General features: G+C 35.5%; 1 protein-coding gene across 1 annotated transcript in view; it reads right to left on the bottom strand.

Moving 5' to 3' along the window:
- Positions 1-210: 210 nt before the first annotated feature.
- The window catches only part of TMTC2 (transmembrane O-mannosyltransferase targeting cadherins 2), a 711,043-nt gene continuing 690,030 nt past the window's right edge, over positions 211-21,223 (bottom strand). The window contains exon 12 of the mRNA XM_053716930.1: positions 211-1,003. Coding sequence (XP_053572905.1) covers positions 824-1,003 — 180 coding nt within the window. The 3' untranslated portion in view covers positions 211-823. The remainder of the gene's footprint in view (positions 1,004-21,223) is intronic.

Below are 21,223 nucleotides of genomic sequence, written 5' to 3' on the forward strand. Positions count from 1 at the left end.
AGAATTGCAACTTCCAAATGTTTATAACTCAGTTGTATCCCTATTACTGGCTTCAACATTTTTTCCTCATCGAAGATTTTTATCTGATCTTGTGGTTTTTGCTTATTAATATTAGAAATTAGGGATTTGCTTATTAATATTCACAATCATCCAACAATGAATATTAACTGTATCCTTAATAAGACCTAAACAGAATGTATATATATATTTACTGTATATATATATATATATATATATATATATATAGATATATATATATATATATAAAGAATAATACTGCCCTTTTAAACCAGTATTTTTTAACCACTATTTGTTCAATAGCATTATTTTAAAATGCCATTAGCTTAATTTAACAGCACTGGCCCCAAGCAAACATTGTGAAAACATTTAACAAATATAATGGATAGCACTGGACATTCAATAATTAATTTAGTATATTCATTTTAAAAAACTGGCAGACCCAAATAATAGTCTTAGTATTAAGAGATTGTGTACGTGGTTACACCATTTTAAACTGTATTAGAAACTTCTACCTATTACAACCTATCCAAGTATTATGCACAACCACTAGCGCCGTGGCGTGTACAGACGTTTCTTGCTTTAAGTGCCTTCCTTTATCTGGGCTAATACAAGCACTTTTAATCCCTTGCAGAGATTTTATAGCCCATTTATCATTTCCCTTTTTAACATGGAATAACTACTATGCCAAAATGCAGAGCACTCTCTTTAGCAGCAAATAACACTCCCTAGACATTTGCAGGACATCTAGTTCCTGCATGCCTATTTTCAAAATGTGACTGCTCAAATGTCTTTAGTCCTCATGTCATGTTTTTGAAGTCTTTAATCCTTGTTTTTCCATGATATTCCACAACTTGCGCAGATTTGACTGTGTGATCACATCATCTGGTTTAAACTGAAGTGCACGGAGGTAGTTTGTTTCTGCCTCTTCTAATTTGCCGTTTAGATGAAGTATGGCCCCAAGATTCATCAAGGCAGCTGGGTACTGGTAAAAAATAACAACAATTAAAACAAGAATTAGTAGATGCATTCAATTATTACAATACAATGTTTTTCAGCAGAATGTAAATTATATATTATTACCCCCCAAAGGATATATGATAACAATTACCTTACAGGATATCAATATAATGACATCAACACAACTGCTAACTATGGCCTAGATTTGGAGTTTGGTGGTAGCCGTGAAAACCAGCGTTAGAGGCTCCTAACGCTGGTTTTAGGCTAACTCCAGTATTTGGAGTCACTCAAAAAAGGGTCTAACGCTCACTTTTCAGCCGCGACTTTTCCATACCACAGATCCCCTTACGTAAATTGCGTATCCTATCTTTTCAATGGGATCTTTCTAACTCCGGTATTTAGAGTCGTGTCTGAAGTGAGCGTTAGAAATCTAACGACAAAACTCCAGCCGCAGAAAAAAGTCAGTAGTTAAGAGCTTTTTGGGCTAACGCCGGTTCATAAAGCTCTTAACTACTGTACTCTAAAGTACACTAACACCCATAAACTACCTATGTACACCTAAACCGAGGTCCCCCCACATCGCCGCCACTCGATTACATTTTTTTAACCCCTAATGTGCCGACCGCCACCTACGTTATACTTATGTACCCCTAATCTGCTGCCCCTAACACCGCCGACCCCTGTATTATATTAATTAACCCCTAATCTGCCGACCGCAAAGTGCCGCCACCTACATTATAGCTATGTACCCCTAATCTGCTGCCCCTAACACCGCCGACCCCTATATTATATTTATTAACCCCTAATCTGCCCCCCTCAACGTCGCCTCCACCTGCCTACACTTATTAACCCCTAATCTGCCGAGCGGACCGCACCGCTACTATAATAAAGTTATTAACCCCTAATCCGCCTCACTAACCCTATAATAAATAGTATTAACCCCTAATCTGCCCTCCCTAACATCGCCGACACCTAACTTCAATTATTAATCCCTAATCTGCCGACCGGAGCTCACCGCTATTCTAATAAATGTATTAACCCCTAAAGCTAAGTCTAACCCTAACACTAACACCCCCCTAAGTTAAATATAATTTTGATCTAACGAAATTAACTCTTATTAAATAAATTATTCCTATTTAAAGCTAAATACTTACCTGTAAAATAAATCCTAATATACCTACAATATAAATTATAATTACATTGTAGCTATTTTAGGATTAATATTTATTTTACAGGCAACTTTGTAATTATTTTAACCAGGTACAATAGCTATTAAATAGTTAAGAACTATTTAATAGTTACCTAGTTAAAATAATTACAAAATTACCTGTAAAATAAATCCTAACCTAAGTTACAATTAAACCTAACACTATACTATCATTAAATTAATTAAATAAAATACCTACAATTACCTACAATTAAACCTAACACTATACTATCAATACATTAATTAAATACAATACCTACAAATAACTACAATTAAATAAACTAACTAAAGTACAAAAAATAAAAAAAAACTAAGTTACAAAAAAATAAAAAAATATTTACAAACATAAGAAAAATATTACAACAATTTTAAACTAATTACACCTACTCTAAGCCCCCTAATAAAATAACAAAGACCCCCAAAATAAAAAATGCCCTACCCTATTCTAAATTACTAAAGTTCAAAACTCTTTTACCTTACCAGCCCTGAACAGGGCCCTTTGCGGGGCATGCCCCAAGAAGTTCAGCTCTTTTGCCTGTAAAAAAAACATACAATACCCCCCCCCCAACATTACAACCCACCACCCACATACCCCTAATCTAACCCAAACCCCCCTTAAATAAACCTAACACTAAGCCCCTGAAGATCATCCTACCTTGTCTTCACCTCACCAGGTATCACCGATCCGTCCTGGCTCCAAAATCTTCATCCAACCCAAGCGGGGGCTGGCGATCCATCATCCGGTGGCTGAAGAGGTCCAGAAGAGGCTCCAAAGTCTTCATCCTATCCGGGAAGAAGAGGCGATCCGGACCGGCAACCATCTTGATCCAAGCGGCATCTTCTATCTTCATCCGATGACGACCGGCTCCATCCTGAAGACCTCCACCGCGGACCCATCTTCTTCCGGCGACGTCCAACTGAAGAATGACGGTTCCTTTAAGGGACGTCATCCAAGATGGCGTCCCTCAAATTCCGATTGGCTGATAGGATTCTATCAGCCAATCGGAATTAAGGTAGGAATATTCTGATTGGCTGATGGAATCAGCCAATCAGAATCAAGTTCAATCCGATTGGCTGATCCAATCAGCCAATCAGATTGAGCTCGCATTCTATTGGCTGTTGTTATTTTATTAGGGGGCTTAGAGTAGGTGTAATTAGTTTAAAATTGTTGTAATATTTTTCTTATGTTTGTAAATATTTTTTTATTTTTTGTAACTTAGTTCTTTTTTATTTTTTGTACTTTAGTTAGTTTATATCATTGTAGTTATTTGTAGATATTGTATTTAATTAATGTATTGATAGTGTAGTGTTAGGTTTAATTGTAGGTAATTGTAGGTATTTTATTTAATTAATTTAATGATAGTATAGTGTTAGGTTTAATTGTAACTTAGGTTAGGATTTATTTTACAGGTAATTTTGTAATTATTTTAACTAGGTAACTATTAAATAGTTCTTACTATTTAATAGCTATTGTACCTGGTTAAAATAATTACAAAGTTGCCTGTAAAATAAATATTAATCCTAAAATAGCTACAATGTAATTATAATTTATATTGTAGCTATATTAGGATTTATTTTACAGGTAAGTATTTAGCTTTAAATAGGAATAATTTATTTAATAAGAGTTAATTAATTTTGTTAGATTAAAATTATATTTAATTTAGGGGGGTGTTAGTGTTAGGGTTAGACTTAGCTTTAGGGGTTAATACATTTATTAGAATAGCGGTGAGCTCCGGTCGGCAGATTAGGGGTTAATAATTGAAGTTAGGTGTCGGCGATGTTAGGGAGGGCAGATTAGGGGTTAATACTATTTATTATAGGGTTAGTGAGGCGGATTAGGGGTTAATAACTTTATTATAGTAGCGGTGCGGTCCGCTCGGCAGATTAGGGGTTAATAAGTGTAGGCAGGTGGGGCGACGTTGTGGGCGGCAGATTAGGGGTTAATAAATATAATATAGGGGTCGGCTGTGTTAGGGGCAGCAGATTAGGGGTACATAAGGATAATGTAAGTAGCGGCGGTTTACGGAGCGGCAGATTAGGGGTTAAAAATAACATGCAGGGGTCAGCGATAGCGGGGGCGGCAGATTAGGGGTTAATAAGTGTAAGGTTAGGGGTGTTTAGACTCGGGGTACATGTTAGGGTGTTAGGTGCAGACGTAGGAAGTGTTTCCCCATAGCAAACAATGGGGCTGTGTTAGGAGCTGAACGCGGCTTTTTTGCAGGTGTTAGGTTTTTTTTCAGCTCAAACAGCCCCATTGTTTCCTATGGGGGAATATTGCACGAGCACGTTTTTGAGGCTGGCCGCGTCCGTAAGCAACTCTGGTATCGAGAGTTGAAGCTGCGTTAAAAATGCTCTACGCTCCTTTTTTGGAGCCTAACGCAGCCTTTATGTGGACTCTCAATACCAGAGTTATTTTTATGGTGCGGCCAGAAAAAAGCCGGCGTTAGCTACGCGGGTCCTTACCGACAAAACTCTAAATCTAGCCGTATATCTTTAATATGTTTGCAGTGTACTGTGCCTAGAAGATTTTAAAGTGCCATAAAACATGTTGAGATCTGTACATATCCTAAAAGGGCTAATTAAGTAAAAAATAGTTTGCATAAAAAAATGTTTAAAAACTGCTGGCAAGTATTTTTTATTTTTTAAAAAAAATCAAAAATAAGCAACATTAGTTACATAGTCATGCTGTTTGGAGTAGTTTGATCCACCCCCCTTATCAGTGTTTAGCATCAGAAATCAGGCATTGTATTTCACAGTAGCTTATTTGCTTCTAGGCATGCTCCAGCAGATAATGAGTGTCTACTTCTGTATTCTACCAAAAGCAAGGAATTGTGTTGGGGAAGTTAGAGCTGTACAACTCGGAAACTAAAAAGAAAGGGTTAATGGCGAGGCACTGCAGTATAAATTTGCAGGTAAAGTAATTAAAGTACATAATATTATATTTTGTCTCTATCCCAACTTGTTTTATGTTTCTTTAAGGTTTTTAAATTATAAAACACAGAACATGTTAGAAATGTATTTAAAGGGAATATTAACCAGCCAAATTCACATATTGGTTTACCAGTATTGTATTTCTATAAAATGAGTAAGTCTCAGTAGTTAATTGTATAATAAACAGCCATGATAGCAGTGGTGGCTGGTTAATATGGGCAGCATGGACTATGCCCCACCAGATACAATTATGAAAAATGAATAATAAAAACAGTGTTTAATAATTTGTCACTCCTAATCCCTGATACGCCTTTTTTTTTTTTTTTTTAAATAGGAGCATGTTAAAAACTCTCAATGCAGTGTTCAGGCTTCAGGGGAGGAGTTAGCAAAGATTGACAGCCAGCAGATATGGCTTGCTGGGGCAATATTAAAACCGCCTGTTGCTCAGCACTGTTAAGAAAGCAGCATTGATTACAAACACAAAGTGTAGGAAATATCCCCTGCCGAGCCCTTTCTCAATAGCGCCCTGTGGCCAGACCTTAAAAATTAGGGTACTTCTCTAACATTTAGATGGAACACCTGATTGGGTGGTAGAAAAGTCAGGCAAGAATGAAAGGCTATCAGCTCGGGCACACTGTCTGCAGAAGTCAATCACCAGTATAGCCTGCATATAATACTGCAAGCATGGCTGCATGGGAATTTCAAAGCTGATTATGTTTTGCAGGCATTCAAGAGGTTAAGTACATCTGTAATTAAGCTCTTGATTTCCTTGAGTGTTCTTAATACTGCATATATTTAAATAGCAATAAAGAGAAAAAAAATCACTAATGCAGGTACTTTTTAAACAATTGGCATTTAACCCCTTAGTGACAAAATTTTCACTGGCGCCTAAAGCTTTTAGCAGAAGTTGTGTGGTAACATTTCAGTATATTTAGCAAGGTATTTGTTACGTATGGTAAAGGGGATTTCAATATTAACTGTTGATAAACTGAAACCATCACTAAACAGAAGTTGTGCTTATTTAAAATGTTCTCTTCATTTTATTGGTTTAATGAAGGTTGACAATGAGTGCTGAATCTGTTGTCATATCCTGTATTACAGGCGGGTAATGAAGTCAGAGATAAACCACCTATGGTCTGGCTGGTACACAGTATTTATATTTGTAGATAAAGAGATTAGTAGGGATGGGCGAATGTATGTATATTCAAATTTGAATGTTAGAACCAATGTTTTTGTAGAAATTAGATTTACATAATGAAATGATAAGAAAGAAGTTTCTTAAATATTCTATAATCAAATGCTATTTACAGTTTTCGAATGTCACTTGATTTCGATTGTTCATAATCAGATCGAATTCCACATTTAAAATTTTGAATGTAACATTCGATTTAATACTATTGAGAAGTTCAGTAGTTTAAGTGGTAGGGAATATAGTAAATAGATACACAATAGATACAAATATATCAATTCAAATGGTTCTATTTTGAATATTGCATAATTCGAATATTACATTTAAAGAAAGCATTAGAAATACTATTACAAATATATCAATTCAATTTTTTAATTGGAATATTGCCTAATTTGAATCGAATTACTAGAAAAAATTTATTTACTGACCGTATAGGCGGGATCAGACTGCCTTTTGTTATACAAATTATCACTATGCTTTTCCATTCCAAAGACATATTAGATTTTCTTTTGGCACATATTTTAAACAAAACAAATGGTGAAAACATAAACGGAACAAATTTATATTTTATTTCTTGTAATTCACTGGGAATAGCTTAAAAATTGTGTATAAAAGTAGATCTATCATTTTATTTGGAAAATAAAATTATTTTATGTAGCTGTAGTATAAGTGTGCACGACTTTGTTAAAAAATATTTTTAAACAACTTGTTTTGCATTTAAAAATATGTCATCAACTTGCATATATATTTTCAAGTAGATACAGTAACAAGTAATAGGTTTCAGGTAATTCCTAAAAAAAGTTAAACCTTAAAAACATTTTATTTTAGCTTTGTTAGGTGTATTAGAATATTAATATTATGTAAGTAGCACATTTCCTTTGCTTATCTTTTAGACTTTTGCATCCTTACCATTTAACAATACCTAAGTCGTCATACATAATGTATCCTAAAGACCATTCACGGGACATATACATGATTTTTCAATAAAGAATATTACAAGCTTTGAAAAAAGTTTGCAACTTAAAAATTATTAAGACTCCATAAAAAAACAAAAATAAAAAAAAACCAGGAGACAGAATATCAAGAATGTGTATTTGAAGTTGAGAGCAAGAAAGAAAAAAATCTATTTAAGATAAAAAAATAATTCAAATCCACATGATAGAATAACTGGTAGCAATACAGCATTAAAATATATACCAATGTTATATATCCTATGTTACAATATTATTTAGTTCTATCTCAGCAGTAACCTCCAACGTGTTATATATTTTTACGTAACAATATTTTTGATTAATGGAATTATGAATATTAATAATCGATCATAAAATTATCGTCAGCAATATCTTCAATTAATATGGTGGAATTTGTTAATACACTCCAGTGAAACGTTATATAATCTCTATTGTGTATTTCAGAATTATATTGAGATATCTAGAAATTATGACAATAAAATTATTATAAACATTAACATTTAATCGCAAATTAAATTAATTGATGAGTTTTGAGTTAATCTCTATAAACACGTCGATTATATTTATGCAGAAAATAGTGTATTAATTATGACCAAATATATATATGTCTAGTTGTAACAATACTCAATATAAAATATAAAGCAGGCAATAGAGATATTTAGATTAAATACCATTCACTAGATATTGTCTACTATCCCATAAATGGATTAAATATTTCTATAAATTAACCTTAACTCAAAATGAATCACTTAACAAATATCCCACATGCATTTTACCAGAACAATTTGTATTTAACCAGCAACACTTACTCCAATGCCAAAATATGGATTACTAATTTAACAATGCTTAGTTAACAATATAACCAAATATTTCAACACAAGTCTTACCAAATCTCAATAAATCTAATAGAACTTCCAGAGAAATATAATTAAACTATTAGACCCAAAATATGCTTATAATACTTCAAATAATCAACCAGGGATTATGGGTTGAGAGTTCAATATTCCAGATGTTTCTTATAATCATACATGAAGGTATAACTTATTTTGTAAGGGTACAGGTCACAAAGTAATAAAATAAATTATGGGAATTGTCTAACAGACTTAAATGACTGTTTTCCTTGGAGTCAGGGTATTGTTGAGTGGCATTATATATATATATATTTATATATATATATATATATATATATATATATATATATATATATACACACACAAACACACATATATATGCATTATATAGATAAATAATTAATTGATCTTAAAATATTAACTCTGGGTACAAATGTTTTGAAATTGTAAAGTACAGGTCTATTCAAACAGGTCTGAAACTACATCCCAGACACAGACCCCCCCCCCTCTAGCTATACTCAAATACAGATGGATGCCTCAAAGAACAAATGGAAATAAACATTTGTCCCAAACTATAAGAGATAATGTCAATTCAAAGAAAAGTTTAATCACAACCTGAACAGTGGGTAGTAAAATTAGCTGATCAGGGGACCCCCTGTAGTCACAGCAGACACAGGTCTGGACTCATGTTAGAAGCTAGCAAAATCTCAGAAGGGTAATTAATTTAACACAGGTAGAGAGACAAATAATCCTTTAAAGGTTTGAATACACATATGTTATCTAGAAAATACCCTTACAGGCATGTGATAATATTGTGACCATAAAGTTCATTTTAAAGTACAAATCATCTATAATTTGCAGAAATATTTAATATACCAAGACTTTATGAAAGAATACCAACATATGAGATTACCTTTAGGAATAAACCATATTGAATGAATGTCTGCTATATTAAATAAATAGCTGCATTGGGGAATTTAAAATGTTTAACTGTTTCAGAATAAAACATTTGTTTATGTTTTTCAGAATCTGGTGTGAAAATTAGGTTTTGAAATAAATACATACTAGATAAATTGTCCTATGACTGAAATCATAGATATGAGACCATATTCCTGTACCTTATTAAGGAATTACTTCAAATAAAATATATATATATTATATACAGTAGTAACTAATAATTAAGTTAAATATATGTATATATCTATGGTAATATTGATTCCAACAAAATTATATTGCAGGTATGTGTAGAATATAGAGATATGCTCAAAAATGCAATGTAATACCAGGATATTAAATGCTATAATTATATAAAGAGCAAATAATTTATAATATAATAACTTATTATTATGGCTATATGATTAATCACATCAGACAGCTACTTACAGACAATATTATGATATAAAATAGTAGGAAATATAGATCATGTGTATACTGGGATGTCTTTGTCTAGCACTGCACTTTACTGGCTTGTATGCCGTTGGTTTTAACGTTTTCCAAAATCAAACTCACATTTTTTACGCTGGAGCCTCGTTTGGATGTTTCTTTTACATTCCTTTGGTTTTTATATATATATATATATATATATATATATATATATATATATATATATATATATATATATATACGTACAAATGTATTAATGTTTGGACTTTTAGATTGGATGGGCCATGTATTGAACATATAGTTTATTAAAGCTAGGAAATTATGAATGCATTAAATAGATATTATATATATATATATATATATATATATATATATATATATATATATATCACTGTAATTATATATCCCTGTAATTATATATCCCTGTAATTGAGAAACAGAATATTTTAAAAATGTACATGTCTCATTCCCATCTCATTTCCATTCCTCTTGTTGTTCCCCCCATGGGCTAAAACCTGTACTCCAGCCAAAAGGTTTGGCTGTTAAGAGAGTGGCATTACCAGTAAGCCAATGAGATCTAAGGGCAAAACCTGATTTCTATATGGAAAGATTAGAGAATGAAGGAGTAGCTTATCACTGATATAAGCTGCCACTATGCAAGAAAGGGGACAGACTCCCTTTGAAAAAACAGAGATACACACCATTTGGGGCCTACTTTCTCTGACTCCTGGCTGGAACACTCTTTGGACAATTCCAATAATTTCTTTTAAAAAGCAACTTGTTTTTTTATTTATTTAAAAAGGGGTCCCTGGGTTCGTGAAAACAAAAAACGACCTTTGTAGAGATGTGCAATTTACTCAAATAGAATAAGTAAAAACGTAAAGAAGCTGCCTGTGAGAAAATAAAATAAATTCTGATACACAAAACTCTTGAGTCTGATATATTCTTGACCCTTTGTGACCCACATTAATTAATATATAGGAATTAGAAATATATTTTTAGGGCAGTTGTTTAAATTGTTAACATTTCTAGATGTAATAGTAAAAATACCAACTGCCAAGTTCATGTGATCCTTATAAGTATTTCATCATCAATGAATAGTTTATATAGACACTAATGTAAAAACAAAACTTTAATGATTTAGACAGAGCTTGCAGCTTTAAGAGATTTTCTAATTTTAATTACATTATCAAATGATGCACATTCTTTTTATATGCACACTTTCTGAGGCACCAGTTACTACTGAGCATGTATAAGAGATTACAGTGTATATGTCTGTGATTGGTTGACTGTCACATGATACAAGTGGGTAGTAAATTAAAATAAATTTTGTAACTCATCAGAATAAATCTATTGCATTGTCTTTTTATTATACACTTGTTAGTTATGCAATTCTACTGTATTCAATGGTCCTTTAAATACCTTATCTGGACGTAAAGATGAAATGAAAAGGTGGTGAATCTATCATATCACCACCTTATCCTATGTTAGTGAATTTAGGATAGTGTGATTTCCTATGGCACAGCCTCATATTATATTACACAGTCATTTCAAGATTAAAAAAAAAAAAAACATGGAAAAAACACACAATTTACTTTCCTTCATGCACTGATCAGACAACCATCTATGAACTTGTTCTGCATGCTCAACAGTCTATAGATACCAAATAGGGATATGACAGCAGGGGTGGGGTGTTGGAAAGTTGGTATTTGCTCACCTTTCTTTTCTCTTATAAAAAAATAAGGAATGGTTCATTAAAAGACAAATCATTCTCTCTTCAAATGACCAAGGACATAACATTTATTGGAAGTTATCTTCAGTATCTAGAAGCTGTTTTATTGAATAGTAACATTATTTTTCATCCTGTTAACTTGAATCACAGATATGGTATTGCTGTCTTATTGACACATTATATAAAACATAGGCAAATCAAAGTAAACTTTAATAATATCAGAGAAGAAATGACATTTATACAACTTTTTCAGTGCATGGAACTACTATAAATGTTATGCTGCTATTACACTTCTTACGCACAACTACACACAATTATAATTTTCTTCATTAGCATTTACATTCATAATAATTACTTTTCACTTCTATAAGATGACCCATAATTTTGTCTTTCAATTCACCTCCTGGCTTCACTGATCATAATTATTATTGCTGCCTCTTTCACTGTGGGATTTAAGTGTTAATAGGCTATCAGTGGTAAACATTTTCGATTACACATATGAAAGATTAGCAAATTTGTTTTGTTTTGTTTTTTTTGCATTGAAAATGGTTAAAGGGACACAGAGGTCAAAATTAAACTTTAACTTTAAAGGGACAGTGTACACTAGATTGTACTTTGCATAAATGTTTTGTGGATAATATATTTATGCAGCCCACCTGGGGGTGTTTTTGTAAAGAAAAAATATAGCTTTTGTGCTTGTCCTAACCAAGCCCCAACGCTTTAGATGTATACTGATGTCTACAGACGCCTGCTTTATCCTGTTTGTGTAATGGGTCTTTTCATTTGCAGGGAAGGGGGGAGGGTGAGCTGTTTGCTCGTTCTGCTTTCTCAGCCCATTTCAGTAGGTATCCCAGCCTAACCTCATTAACAGTGCTTCTGGGAGCATCTAAGTAAGTTTTTAAAAGGTTTATACTGGATTTTTAGCCCTTTAATGAATTAGATAGAGCTGTAATACAATCAGCAGTGCTAGTTGCAAATCTGGGTTGTAATACTGCTACTGCTGATTGCGTCAGTTTATTTCAGTGATTAGATTCACCTCTTTCTTTTCCTTTCCTAGGTTGAAACGTAGCTTTTTTTATTTTTATTTTTTTATAGAGGTTTTAAGCAAATAAAAACACACAAGGTTTGTCCAGTTACAATAATATCACAATAGTAGGGTATACACAATTAACCTGTGGTATATGCCTGAGCATTAATAGTGGAACACAGAAATTGTAGTAATGCAAGTCATCTCCATAACACTACTGACAAAAAACAGAATTTATGCTTACGCGATAAATCTATTTCTTTCCGGATATGGTGAGTCCATGGCTTCATCAATTACTGTTGGGAATACCACTCCTGACCAGCAGGAGGAGACAAAGAGCACCACAGCAAAGCTGTTAAGTATCACTTCTCTTCCCACAATCCCTAGTCATTCAACCGAAGGGAAATGGAGAAAATGGAGGTTTAGTAAAAAAAAATGAAAATAAAGTGCGGGGCCATGGACTCACCAAACCCGAAAAGAAATAGATTTATCAGGTAAGCATAAATCCTGTTTTCTTTCCTAAGATATGATGAGTCCGCGGCTTCATCAATTACTGTTGTGAATCAATACTCAAGCTAGAGGACACAGATGAATAGGGAGGGACAAGACAGGCAGACCTAAACAGAAGGCACCACTGCTTGAATAACCTTTCTCCCAAAATAATCCTCAGCTGAGGCAAAAGAATCAAATTTGAAAAAGTATGCAAGGAAGACCAAGTTGCTGCCTTGCAAAACCGATCCACAGAAGCTTCATCTGTGAAAATACAAGAAGAGACAGCTCTCGTGTAATGAGCCATAACTCTCTCAGGAGACTGCAGCCCTGCAGTCTTAAAAACAAAACTCTCAACCAGAGAAAAGAAAAGTAGCAGTAGTTTTCTGATACATAGAAAACAAACAAAAAACAGAACAAAAAAATATTAAGTACGCACAATATTCAAATTGTGCACACACGTTCCTCAACATATAAGAATGAGGACACAGAGGGAACAACAAATTCACAAACAAAATTTCCACTTAGGATAAATAACTGCGTTATCCAAAATAAGATAAAGCGAATCACACTGCAAAGCCGAGAGTACCTAAACTCTCCGAGCAGAAGATATAGCAAAAAAGAAAACTTCCAAGATAAATAAAATCTATGGAATGCCATGGCTCAAACTGAGCCTGCTGCAAAACCTTAAAACCAAGGTTAAAACGCCAAGAGGAGCAACAGACTTAAACAAAGGCCTGATACTAACCAGGGTCTGACAAAAAGATTACACGTCTGGCACATCCGCCAGACACTTGTGCAAAAAAAGATAACGCAATAATCTGACTCTTCAGAGAACTGACTGAAAAACCATCCTCCAGACCTTCCCAGAGAAAGGGCAAAACCCCTAGGAATCCTGACCCTACTTCAAAGAGTAGTCCTGGAATTCACACCAATCAGGGAATGTACGCCATACCTTATGGTAAAAATTACCAGTATCCAATGACCGATTCAGAAAAATCACCCTTAGACAGAACTAAGCACTCAATCTCCAAGTAGAAAGCTTCAGAGAAAATGAAAGTTCGATGAAAGAATGGACCCTGAATTAGAAGGTCCTTCCTCAGGAACAACCACCAAGGTGAAAGAAATACATCTCCACTAGGTCTGTATACCAGATCCTGTGAGACTATGCAGGAACTATTAAAATACCAATGCTCACTCCCATTTGATATGAGCAATGACTCGTAGAAGGAGAGCAAACTGAGGAACAGGGATGTCAGACTGAAATCCCACAGAACAGCCAGGGTATTGAACAGAGCAGCCTGCTGATCTCTTGACCTTTAACATAACTTGGAAGCTTGGCGTACTGCCATCTCCAACTCCAGCACCCGCCATTTGAGGGTTAACCTGGAGAACATCTCTGGGAGAAGCGCCCATTCCCCGGGATGAAAAATCTGACTGCTCGAGAAGTCCGCTCCTGGTATTCACTCCTGAAATGTGAAAAGTTAATAAACTAATGTGAGCGTCCGCCCACCAAACAATCCACACCATCCATGGCAAAGGAACTCCAGATTCCTCCCAGGTGGTTAATGTAAACCACTGAGATGAAATTGTTCAACTAGAACCTGAGAAAATGGTTACGACAACTGAGGCCAAGCCATCAGTGCATTGTAGATTGCTCTCAACTCCAAGATGGTTATGGGAAAAGCGACAATCCCGCTACCTCTCACAAGATCGACCACTAATTCCCCTCTCTGATCCACAGAGAAGAATCTCATGTTGACAGATCTAGATCTATCCTCCGACACAGAGCCACAAGATCCCCGGTCCACTATCTGAACATGCATAACAGCACACTCTCAGATGGAATCGAGCAAAGGGATGATTGTCCAATGAAACAAATATCAGACCAATTACCTCCATACATTGAGCCACTGAAGGGCCAAACAGAAGAGTACCGAAAGAAACTAGAAGAAAGAATCCTCTATTTTCTGACATCTGACAAAAATATTTTCAGAGATAGGGAAACTAAGATGGTCCCTAAGAAAACTACCCCTGTAGCTGGAACAAGGGAACTCGTTTTCAGATTCACTTCCCATCCGTGGGAATGAGAAAAGACAACAAGATCTCTGTATGAGAGTTTGCTTGTTGAAAAGATGGTGCCTGAATCATTATGTCGTCCAGAAAGGGCACCACAGCAATTCCCAGAAACCTGATCACTGCCAAGAAAGCCCCCTCTGGGAGCCGTGGCAAGGCCAAAGGGAAGAGTCACAAGCTGAAAGTGTTTAACATAAAGGCAAAACTCAGGAACTTGAAAATACACGTCCTCCAGGTCTATGGTCACCATAAAACTGCACCTCCTCCTTGCACCGAAGGCAAAGAGAATGACTGGGGATTGTTGGAAGGTAAGTGATACTTAACAGCTTTGCTGTGGTGCTCTTTGCCTCCTCCTGATGGCCAGGAGTGGTATTCCCAACAGTAATTGATGAAGCCGTGGACTCACCATATCTTAGGAAAGAAACTATAAATCTATGCCCTTTACATGTATACAAAGATAATGTAACCAACAAATAATATATAAAATAAGAAGAAACATCATGAGCCATATCTGGCATATTAGATAAAGAAAAATTAGGATATTCAGGAATGGAACCTCATTTTTATGTTAGCAGATGTTCCCCACATTACTCTGGAGCCACTCTTGGACCCAATTAATCTAGGAGTTTAAAGGTGAGGGAAGTTAGTCTTTGCCATGGTCATTTTTGGACCTTAGAGTGAAAAGGGGAAAATTAGCAACTGATGTAATATATGAAAGAAAGAAAAATATAAGTTTAATAATATTGTAGCTTATAAGTTATATACAGTAATATCCAAAATAATATCTTATAAACTAGGTACACCAGGACATACACATGTTAGATGGAAATGGTTATTGGGATAGTAGGAAGATTATATTTAAATAAATCATGAGGCATCTATTCTCTAACTCTCTAGATGACCCAGGGGGCAGAAATGGTTTTGTTGATTTAAGGCGTCGTAATAATTAGTCAATTATGTATCACTATAGTGAAGTAATTTTTCTGAAAATAGTACAGACGTACTCCATTAATACATGAGGGGCTCATAAGGTTGAGTCTTAATTTTATTTGGCAGCTGATATTGTATTTTGTATTATTTTTTATTGTATTTTGTATTGTATGATATTGATATAGTATTAAAACCTAAGTAAATGAATATCAGTCAAGCACAGAGCTGACTTTATTGAGATTGCTAAGGGTGTACCCTTAATGCAAGGAGCTTGGTAAAATTTACTGTGTGTAGTCTGCTACTCAGCTTGCTATATATAAAAGTTAATGTTTTGACGACTTGTAATGGACATAATTGGTGTATGAACCAGAAAGGCTATGAATTCTATAATTAACAGAGCACAATAAAAGTATTCTCCTTAGAAAACCGAAAACTACTACTGAAGATCTATATAACAAATTAGTAGGCCAAAAAGATGTGGACAAACAACAGGTCTAGTAAGTCATTAAGTAAATAATGTGCAATGCCGCTGACTTAAACCTTATCAGCAGTCCGGGTCTGAAGTTCATCTGCAGCTTTAACCCACTCCTATCTTAAGGGCTACTGAAGTATCAGAAAGTCTATCCCGGTAAGAGAGAAGTCTATGCACTGCATCAAAACTCCTAATCTCCCCATGATTTGCGCAATAGGGAAAGTTGCATAGTTTCTTGCTGTGATCTCACTCTGCGTCCAAGGATTGATACTAATGGAGGCCGTAGTGACAGCTTTAGATGTCTCACCTCGCAACTGTTTCAGAGGGTCTGGATCTCCCTTGACTGTAGAGTAGCAGGCGATATCTGCTCCATTGCTATACACAAACTTTTTTTAGTTACCACTTTCTGCTGTCGGTTTTAGGCTGCAGTCCGTCAGTGGGATCTTAGCAGTTAGAAAAGCCTCTTTCTGCAAGTTCTCGTTTTGCTCTGAGCTTAGTGAGCACTGTAGGATAGGGTCCTTTATTTGCATAGAAAACCATTCCTCAACATCCTCCAACATAGCATTGATTGTCTAAAGTATGTCCTCCATGACTGTTTGAGAATTGGTAGTAAGGTGAAAGTGAAGTTATACTGTTCACTTATTACATGGTTTCCCAGAGAGGGGGGTGCTGAGGCCCAATCCGTTTAAGGCTGTCAAGGTCCTTGGCAATCTGGTCTGGTGGTTCCTCATCTGTAGAAATATTGATATGTCTTGATTCAGCTTGATCTCTACCACTTTTTTAAACCAAATTTAGCACTGGATGGCTTAATAGTTCAGAGCTACATGGCAGGATGATAATCTTTTACAGAGCTTCTCAGTTGAGCGGCCATGCTCGATTACAGCCCAGACACCCCCCCCCCCCCCCTGAAACGTAGTTTTTTAATATGAGCCTGACAATCTAAATCTTTCCGCTCAGGTGAGATGATCTAAAAAGATCCTACAGCACTGTGAGATTCCTAGTGATTCTTAAAAGGCAGATTTTGCTATACTTCTCCAAGGAGCATTCCCTGAATTTATGTGGGCCTGATATTAAAAACATCGCCAGACTGATGAGAAATTGCCTTTTTGGGTTTGCTAGGCTCACAGTCTGGCTATATATATATAAAAACAAAAGTGGGCTGAACCTCGCTGTGCTGACGAGTGACGAGTCTCCACTATGATATAATTGGGATTGCAACTTCAGCAAAAATCTGCCAACACCAGCACGGAGCTGCAATGTAGGCATCGGGGGGCTGTCTTCAAAGCATGTTTAAACAAAATAGACTCTGCGTTTGCAAAAATAAAAAATGTTTTCTGGGTGGCGATCCCAGCAGGTTGCAATTTCGAGAGGTGCTGTCAAGAATTCTGTAATCTGCTGGTTATTAGACTGAATTTACAGCATCCAAGCTCAGTCACCAGTGTTATAACTGGATCACCCCAGATGGATTGTATATTTAAAACAGGTATAGAAAATGAATGTAGATTGGCGTGCCTAATCTAACTTAAAGGGATAAGAAGCCCGATTCAGACTTATCAATTAAATTTTTCTTTATTCTCTTTTTGTTGAAAAGCAAAGATTTATGCTTAGGAGCCAGCCCATTTCTTGAGCACTATATGGCAGCAGTTTTGCAAGAAAGCTATCCATTTGCAAGAGCACTAGATGACAGCACTATTTCCTGCCATGTAGTGCTCCAGATGCCTACTTAGGTATCTCTTCAACACAGAATATCATGGGAACAAAGCAAATTTGATCATAGAAGTAAATTGGAAACTTTTTTAAAATAATATGCTCTGTCTGAATCACAAAATATTTTTTTTGGGTTTCCTATCCCATTAAGGGCAAGGTTACAAGTGGCGCGCAAATGATTGCACAAGGGTTTTCACGATCATTGTGCGCCATTTAAATTGCTCTAAGTATACCTACTGTATACATAATCCTTTAAATTTATATATTTGTATAAATATATATTTTTTAAAAAAAAATCAGATATATGTAAAAATATTTAATTATGAATAAATAAAACATATTTCGTTATGTAAAGAGAATTAGAATATGAAATATTCATATTTTCAAGTCGGGTTAGCGCAAATGAGAATATTTGATGGTGTTTGTGCGAGAGTGGGTTTACTCTATCGACTTCTATGGGGGAATATGTGAAGGCACACACGATATTGTAAGTTTGGATTTTTGCGATAGTCCAGTTACCGCTAGAGCAAAAATGGTTTACTTTTAACTTGTAATAACAGTGCAACCCAACTAGTACAAAAATCTTAACTCTAGTGCAGTTCTCGCTATAGCGGAAACTCAAAATACCGCTCCACTTGTAATCTGGCCCTAAATAAATAAGTAGATAGTCTGAAGAGATAAATCCCTAGGGTAATGACCTTAATTCATTAAAATTCAAAAAGATACAGAATAGTTAATTGATTGTAAATGATAAAATATTTCACAATAGAAAATACATAAAATAATGCAGTTATAAAGACTTCACATTTAAGGGCAAAATTAGGTATATAAAAAAACTTTAATGAGAATCTTCAAAAAAGAGTGTTGATTAAAAAGTTATTCTCCTTCTGGATGAATGTTTGCAAAGTGCAAATCATTAAGTGCAAAAATACCAATTTTTGAAAGAGACATTATTCCCTTTAAATAGTCTTTTTTCAAATAAAGCTTATTTTTTTGTAGAATTATAGTTAGAGGTATATATGGAATTAGGTTATTTGACAGACATTTATTATTGCTCTATACAGAAGCAGTGTATCTTACTTAACGTACCGCTGTGTTCAGTTTGATGTCAAGTCCTTCTAATGCTACAAAGACACAGAAGTATCCATTCCAGAATGTTAAATGACTGCCACTGAATTCAAAGTCTATAAACAGACTTTAGCGATCAAGCTGCTTGAGAAAAGCTGATATAACAGCCAAAACGCGTAGCAAAAAAAAGGGTCCGGAGAATGTTCTAAGCAACTTGCTGTAGCTGCTTGATTACTGTGGTAACGGAAAGCAGGAAGGAAGCCCTGAAAGTCACGTGGGTGGGTCTTCAGCCGTAGGAGCTAGACGGCTTTGCAGAGTTGAAATTCCACCAGATAGAGGGATTTCCATTAAAAGCTACTTATAAGAAGCATGGTGGATATACAAATAGAAGTAGTAATTCTGGTATTTTCCTGAATCCAAGGTTAACTCCACTAGAGTTAAAGGGATACTGAACCCCAGTTTTTTCTTTTGTGATTCTGATAGAGCATGCCATTTTTCTAATTTTCTCCTATTATCAATTTTTCTTCGTTCTCTTGCAATCTTTATTTAAAAAAGAAGGCATCTAAGCTAAGGAGACAGCTAATTTTTGGTTCAGCCCCTGGACAGCACTTGTTTATTGGTGGATTAATTTATCCACCAATCAGCAAGAACAACCCAGGTTGTTCACCAAAAATGGGCCAGCTTCTAAACTTACATTCTTGCTTTTCAAATAAAGATACCAAGAGAATGAATAACATTTGATAATAGGAGTAAATTAGAAAGTTGCTTAAAATTGCATGTCCCTTTAAGCTTTTTGTGCTAGTTGGGTTACGTTCTTATTACAAGTTCCAAAAAAATGTATTTTGTGCATGCGGTAACCAAAATAGCGCAAAAATCCTAACAAGTTTTCGCGTGCATGTATTCCACCATAGAAATCAATAGAGAGAAAAAAGGGGAAAAAAAAATTATGCTTACCTGATAAAATTCTTTCTTTCCGGATATGGAGAGTTCACAATTACTAGTGGGAATATCACTCCTGGCCAGCAGGAGGAGGCAAAGAGCACCACAGCAAAGCTGTTATGTGTCACTCCCCTACCCATAATCCCCAGTCATTCAACCGAAGGGAAATGGAAAACGAATAACACAAAGGTGTAGAGGTGCCTGAGGTTTAGTCAAAAATAACTGCCTTAATAAAGGTTGGGGTAGTGGACTCTTTATATCCGGAAAGAAAGAAATTTATCAGGTAAGCATACATTTTGTTTTCTTTCCTAAGATATGGAGAGTCCACAATGTCATTCAATTACTAGTGGTAACCAATACAAAAGCTAGAGAACACAGAATGAACAGGGAGGTAGAACAAGACAGGCAGACCATAACAGAAGGCACCACCACTTGAAGAACCTTTCTCCCAAGAGGCCTCAGCCGAGGCAAAAGTATCAAATTTGAAAAATTTGGAAAAAGTATGTAGAGAGGACCAAGATGCAGCCTTGCAAATCTGTTCCACAGAAGCTTAATTTTTAAAAGCCCAAGAAGAGGAGACAGCCCTAGTGGAATGAGCTGTTATTCTCTCAGGATGTTGCTGTCCAGCAGTTTCATAAGCAAAACAAATCATACTTCTCAACCAGAGGGAAAGAGAAGTAGCCTTCTGACCCTTACGCTTTCCTGAGAAACAAACAGGGTAGAAGACTGATGAAAATCCTTAGTCGCCTGTACGTAGAATTTTAGAGCACGCACAACATCCATGTTGTGCAACAGACATTCTTTATGAGAAGGAGGATTGGGACAGAGAGAAGGAACAACAATTTCCTGATTAATATCTCTATTCGAAACTTCTTTAGGAAGAAACCCCAATTTAGTACGAAGAACCGCCTTATTCACATGAAAGATAAGGTAAGGCGAATCACACTGCAAAGCTGAGAGTTCCGAAAAAAATCCTCCAGAAGGCTGAGAGGGACTGCAGGGCACTGTATGTGATGCCATAGAGGCTTGGGACATTTGAGGAGAAAGCTTTGGCATTCCCTGAACAGCATCATCCTGAGAGACATTGGGCTCTGTTCTAGATAAGCATGCAGCACAGAATTGCATAGGCAAAACAATTTGTGCCTCAAGGCATAACAAGCATTTGTCAAAAGACAGAGAGAGGCATATCTATCAAGCTCTGTATGGAGCTTGAAACCCCGCGTTTCTGGCGAGCCTTCAGACTCGCCAGAAACACCAGTTATGAAGACAGCTG

The sequence above is a fragment of the Bombina bombina genome, chromosome 6 (assembly GCF_027579735.1).
Source record: "Bombina bombina isolate aBomBom1 chromosome 6, aBomBom1.pri, whole genome shotgun sequence".
NCBI classification, from domain to species: Eukaryota; Metazoa; Chordata; class Amphibia; order Anura; family Bombinatoridae; genus Bombina; species Bombina bombina.